The sequence below is a fragment of the Theropithecus gelada genome, chromosome 4 (assembly GCF_003255815.1).
Source record: "Theropithecus gelada isolate Dixy chromosome 4, Tgel_1.0, whole genome shotgun sequence".
Lineage (NCBI taxonomy): Eukaryota > Metazoa > Chordata > Mammalia > Primates > Cercopithecidae > Theropithecus > Theropithecus gelada.
In genome coordinates, this window is record NC_037671.1 from 35,508,982 (window position 1) to 35,515,054 (window position 6,073).

The following is a 6,073-nucleotide window of genomic DNA, read 5'->3' on the forward strand; positions in this document are numbered from 1 at the left end:
AAAAGCGGCAGAGGATCTTTTGCAGCCTTTTTCCACGGAATCCTGGAATGGGGGTTACGGAGAAGTAAGGGGGGTTGATCCCCAGAGTCGCCAGGGTACGCAGAGTGGGGGAGGTAGCCCTTTTCACGAACCCTCTGTCCCCTCCTGGGGTCCCAGATATTCCAGGCCCCGCCCCCTGGAGCTGAGGCCCTGGGTGGGGGCCTCTGGAAGGGAACCGAGGCTAAGGTTGTTGGCCGCGCGACGGTGCTGGGCCGGGGGCGGAGACCGTGGTTCCCTAAGTGGCGCAGAACTCCCGGGACGCAGGATCCTCACGTGGGACGAGCTCGTCCCGTGGGCGGGAGAACCTCGGCGTCCACGTCCCGTCCCACCCGCGCCGCGAATGGCGGGTGACGTCTCCGCCGGCGGGGGGGCGGGTGTAGCGGAGGAGCAGGCGGAAGTGACGTAGGGCCCCAGCGCCCGGGCCATGGCGGCGGCGGTGGCGGGAGCTGCTGTCTGAGCAGCAGTTGCGGACCCAGCGAACTTGGCGCAGGAGCCCGGGCCTAGAGAGAGGCGCGGCGGCGGCGGGAGCGCGAACGGCTGGAGCTGGGTGAGGGGCAGTGCCGGCGCGGGGGCGGGAGCGGGGGCGGAGAGGGGCGCTTCTGGAGGGGCGGGGTCTGCGCGAGGGGCGGCCCCCCTAACGCCCTCCTCCCCTTTCCCCCACCCCCAGCCTTCCTCGCCTCCTCCTCGGCTGTAGAGCCCTGGTGGGGGGGGTCTGTGCCCGGTCACCATGACGACGCCGGCGAATGCCCAGAATGCCAGCAAAACGTGGGAACTGAGTCTGTATGAGCTGCACCGGACCCCGCAGGTGACAGGCATTCTCCCTTTCAGGCTTACCCCCTCCTGCAAACCCCTCCATCCACAGACCCCATCACACAGCTTCTTTTCCATAATTTGCTCTATTCTGCCCTGCCTGGCCCTATCTTTGAATCACCTTAATCTTTCCAAAGCACTTCGCATTTACCTCATTTAATCCTCAAAACAGTCCTGCCAGAGAGGTGGAGCAAGTATTATTGTCTTCATTTGAAAGATCGCAAACACAAAAATTACCTTCCCTGTTCCTCATTCAGTATTATAAGTCAGTGCATATAAGACTCACCTTGGGAGTTTATTAAAAGCAGAGCTTCATGCTCCCCAACATTCTGATTCAGTAGTGGATTGGGTTCTCAGAATCTGAATTTTTAACAGGCACCCTATGGGGTTCTAATACAGGTAGCACCAGGACTTTAAAAATTTTTGTCGAATAGTTTTTCTCAGCCACAGATTTGTGCCATCTTCACTCCTAGGCCACTTAGTTACCTCAGATCCTCCTATTCCAAAGCTCCTACTCTTAGTTAATGGACACTAAAGTCTGTCTTTTCTCCATTTGCTCCAAGTCATCAGTCCTTCTCTTTCTCAGAATTCTTGTCTCGAATAGAGACCAGCATGGGTACCCAGATTCTGCCTTCTCACTGTATTTTTCAAAACTCTTATTTTATGGGCTGCTGTTTCTAAAACCCCTTTCCCTCTAACCCACACCACCTTTCTACTCACTGATGCCTCCAGGAAGCCATAATGGATGGCACAGAGATTGCTGTTTCCCCTCGGTCACTGCATTCAGAACTCATGTGCCCTATCTGCCTGGACATGCTGAAGAATACGATGACCACCAAGGAGTGCCTCCACAGATTCTGCTCTGACTGCATTGTCACAGCCCTACGGAGCGGGTAATAGGAGAGACATGTTTGAGATGAGATGAAGGGGTACAAAGTTAGGGCCCTCTCACTGGTATTGGTTCAGCTTAGGCTTCAGTTCCCTTGACTGACCACTCAGGGCTTCCCTTCTTCTACCCCAGGAACAAGGAGTGTCCTACCTGCCGAAAGAAGCTGGTATCCAAGCGATCCCTACGGCCAGACCCCAACTTTGATGCCCTGATCTCTAAGATCTATCCTAGCCGGGAGGAATATGAGGCCCATCAAGATCGAGTGCTTATCCGCCTGAGCCGCCTGCACAACCAGCAGGCATTGAGCTCCAGCATTGAGGAGGGGCTACGAATGCAGGCCATGCACAGGTGTGAGGGTCAGAAGAGAAGCAGGAGTGGTGGGATGGGTCCGTGGATCAGTCTTTGTTGCCTGCTAGCTTCTAAGCCTCAGCATCCTAAGAGCTGACCACAGACTGATCATTAGGGCTGGAAATCATGGGTATAAATTGCAGTTTCTTAGTAAACAACTGGCACTGCTATTCTTAAGAAAAATATAGGGCTGGGCACAGTGACTCACATCTGTAATCCCAGCACTTTGGGAGGTGAGGATGGGAGGATCACTTGAGCCCAGGAGTTTGAGACCACCTTGAATAACATAGGGAAACCTCATCTCTACAACAAATTAAACATTTAGGTGGGCATGGTGGCACATGCCTATAGTCCTACCTACTTGGGAGGCTGAAGTAAGGGGATCCCTTGAGCCTAGGAAGGAAGTGGAGGCTGCAGTGAACCATGATCATACCACTGCACTCCAGCCTGGGCGAAAGAAAAAGGCCCAGTCTCAAAAAAAAAAAAAAAAAAAAAAAGAAGGAAAAATACAGTTTACCTCTTGACTTTCTAGAAGTTAGAACAGTAGAGCGATTTTGAGAATAAGCTCTGGATTTATACTGCTGGAAGTTAAATCACCTCCTAGGCCAGCATCTCTCAGTCTTTCATGTGTATCCAAATTACCTGTAGATCTTCTTCAGATGCAAACTCTGATTCAGTATGTCTACAGTTGGGCCCGAGAGTCTGCATTTCACAAGCTCCCAGGGGATGTCTGTGCTGCTACCACATTTTGAGAGGTGTCAGCCTATGATCGCTAACAAGTTACTTAACCTCTCTAAGCCTCAGTTTCCTCAGCCATAAAATAGAGATAATATAATTACCTGTGTCATAGGATTCATTGTATTAGGTGAGGGGATTGGTGCAAAACACTTAGCAGAGTGCTTAGCACACAGTTAGTGTTTAATAAATGTTAGGTATCATCATGAGGATTTTTCTTATCTCTTAATTCTCTGAAGTTTAAAGTCTAAGCCCTTTATCCTGGATGCTTTCTAACCTTAATCACTTGCTTCTACAGGGCCCAGCGTGTGAGGCGGCCGATACCCGGGTCAGATCAGACCACAACGATGAGTGGGGGGGAAGGAGAGCCTGGGGAGGGAGAAGGGGATGGAGAAGATGTGAGCTCAGACTCCGCCCCTGACTCTGCCCCAGGCCCTGCTCCCAAGCGACCCCGTGGAGGGGGTGCAGGGGGGAGCAGTGTAGGGACAGGGGGAGGCGGCACTGGTGGGGTGGGTGGGGGTGCCGGTTCGGAAGACTCTGGTGACCGGGGAGGGACTCTGGGAGGGGGAACGCTGGGCCCCCCAAGCCCTCCTGGGGCCCCCAGCCCCCCAGAGCCAGGTGGAGAAATTGAGCTCGTGTTCCGGCCCCACCCCCTGCTCGTGGAGAAGGGAGAATACTGCCAGACTAGGTGAGGAGCCCTGTCCTTCCCCCAGCCACTGAGAAACCAAAGATCACAGATTTCCATCAGAAGTGGGCTTTGCCCAAACCCAAAATACTACCCCAACCCAGAATCCATTTTGGAAAGCCCCTACCTCCAGTCCCCATCTGAGGCGTCCTGGCTCTAAGCCTGTCCTCCCTCCCACTCCAGGTATGTGAAGACAACTGGGAATGCCACAGTGGACCACCTCTCCAAGTACTTGGCCCTGCGCATTGCCCTTGAGCGGAGGCAGCAGCAGGAAGCAGGGGAGCCAGGAGGGCCTGGAGGGGGCGCCTCTGACACCGGAGGACCTGATGGGGGTGGCGGGGAGGGCGGGGGTGCCGGAGGAGGTGACGGTCCTGAGGAGCCTGCTTTGCCCAGCCTGGAGGGCGTCAGTGAAAAGCAGTACACCATCTACATCGCACCTGGAGGCGGGGCGTTCACGGTGAGAGCTTCTGAGGGCAGTAGTAGAGGGGAGAGGAGGGAGGGTGATCTGGGCCACATAGAACCATGAGCCTGGTCTAACTCATCAGCACTCTTCCCCTATATATCCTCCATCTCTTTCTATGTCCCTTCTCCTTTCCCATCATCCGTGTCCTTTTTTGCCCCATCCCTTTTATTATTCCTTTTTTCTTTCTTTCTTCCTCCCTTCCACCTTTTGCCTCTCATTCATTTCCTTTTCCATCTTCTCCAACTTTCTTCTCTCTTTTCCTCCCCTCCCCCTTTTACTCCCTCCTCAGACGTTGAATGGCTCGCTGACCCTGGAGCTGGTGAATGAGAAATTCTGGAAGGTGTCCCGGCCACTGGAGCTGTGCTATGCTCCCACCAAGGATCCAAAGTGACCCCACCAGGGGACAGCCAGAGGAAGGGGACCATGGGGTATCCCTGTGTCCTGGTCCATCACCCCAGCTTCTTTGTCCCCCAGTATCCCCAGCCCAGCCCGCCAACAAGAGGACACAAATGAGGACACGTGGCTTTTATACAAAGTATCTATATGAGATTCTTCTATATTGTACAGAGTGGGGCAAAACACGCCCCCGTCTGCTGCCTTTTCTATTGCCCTGCAACTTCCCATCTATACAACGTGTTGGAGAAGGTGAAGAACCCTCCCCTTCACGCCCTCCTACCAACAACAAACGTGCTTTTTTCCTCTTTGAAACCTGCAGTTCTGTGTGTCTGTTTATCAGGAGTGTAGAAGAAAAAGGGAAATAGATTGGGGAGGGAGGCCTAGAAATAATGTAAAATCTGCGTTGGAAATGGGGAGAAAGTGTCGGGTTATTCATGATATGTCGTCGGAAACTCCAAATTAGCAAATATGTATGAAAATAGGAACTATCTATGAAGCTGGAAGACAGGATAAAAAACAGGTGCCAAGTCGGACCCCAAACTTCCCCTAAAACTTGAGTCGCCCAGGCTGAAATCCAGGGTTTCAAGACTAAAGGGAAAGCAGGAAAATGGCTCAAAAGAGAAAGGGATGTTTGTAGATGTGGGAAGGACCGTGATGTTTGGAAGTCACTGTGAGCAGCTGGTTTCTATAGCTGGAAAGAGGGAGGAAGGTGGGGAGGGCTGCGGAGGAGCTCCCTGTTCCACATCCCGGTCCCCGGGCCACCTCCCAAAAAAGGGCAGGCTGGGCTGCGGACTAGGAGTGCGAGTGCACAGCCCTTGCCCGCCGGGCGGCAGGGCTGAGCGGAGGGAGGGCCGCCCGGGAACTGTAGTTCTGTGCTCCTCCAGGCAGCGGCTGAGAGCAGAGGACTGGGGGCATCAAGGAAAGCCGCGGCTGCCTTACCGGCCTCGAGTTCCTCGAGCGGGGCTGGGCACCAAGCCTGAGGCTGAGGGGACAGGGGCGCACGACTGCACTCCCAGTCCGAGGCAGTGCAGGGATTCGGGGCAGATGAACCGCCTCTCCAGAACCGACTGCTGTTCCTTCCACCACCAGCAACCTCTCTGCCCCTCACTTCCTGTTTCCTCTACTCTCGGTACCCCCAGCCCCTCTGGCCCCAGATTCCTCCCCCTTGCTCAGTTCTCTGTCTCACTGGCAGAGGAGCCGGTCGTGTTTCCCTCTAAAGCCCGCTTGGCCCTCCCAGTTCCGCAGCTGGGCAGCCCACCCGCCGATCCGATGGCTCCCTTCTCCACCCTTGGGATTTCTTGTTTGTTCGGCCTCCTCCCCAGTACCCTCAGTCCCGCAGATGCAGGTGGGCATCCTCCAGCCCCAGCAAATACTGCGGACCAGTTGGGCTGGCTGGTCCCTTGCCTGCAGAAGCAGACAACACCCTCTTCTACCCTCATAGGAGCCCCTTTTTACACCCACTTCCCTGGAACCCGTGATCCTGACTCCCCTCCTCCCGGACCCCAAGCATCCAAGAGGTGAATGGTATAAGGGGAAGTTGTAGTGGGAGGCAGATGGGCGTTATTCCTGGAGTTTCAGGGTAGAGAAGCAGGTGGGGAGGAGTCGGGTGAGACACCGAAGTGGAAGCCGAAAGTCTGGAGTTAACCTGACTTCTGGCTCCAAGAGCTGCTGGGATTGTCCTCACCCTCCTCGTCCTCCCCAGCCCTAA

At 54.7% G+C, this 6,073-nt stretch overlaps 1 protein-coding gene across 1 annotated transcript; it reads left to right on the forward strand.

Moving 5' to 3' along the window:
- The first annotated feature begins 435 nt into the window (after positions 1-435).
- RING1 (ring finger protein 1) lies at positions 436-4,677 on the forward strand. The gene is made up of 7 exons (XM_025381375.1): positions 436-586; positions 707-844; positions 1,582-1,742; positions 1,871-2,086; positions 3,120-3,509; positions 3,690-3,963; positions 4,259-4,677. The coding sequence occupies exons 2-7, from the start codon at positions 767-769 to the stop codon at positions 4,358-4,360; spliced, it is 1,221 nt and encodes a 406-aa protein (XP_025237160.1). The 5' UTR covers positions 436-586; positions 707-766; the 3' UTR covers positions 4,361-4,677.
- Positions 4,678-6,073: the final 1,396 nt, after the last annotated feature.

Bases quoted from the DNA above. Each gene is read 5' to 3' on its own strand.
- RING1 (XM_025381375.1), top strand. From the start codon at position 767: ATGACGACGCCGGCGAATGCCCAGAATGCCAGCAAAACGTGGGAACTG. The intron at 845-1,581 runs GTGACAGGCATT...TGATGCCTCCAG, and splicing joins AGCTGCACCGGACCCCGCAG to GAAGCCATAATGGATGGCAC. The intron at 3,510-3,689 runs GTGAGGAGCCCT...CTCCCACTCCAG, and splicing joins GGAGAATACTGCCAGACTAG to GTATGTGAAGACAACTGGGA.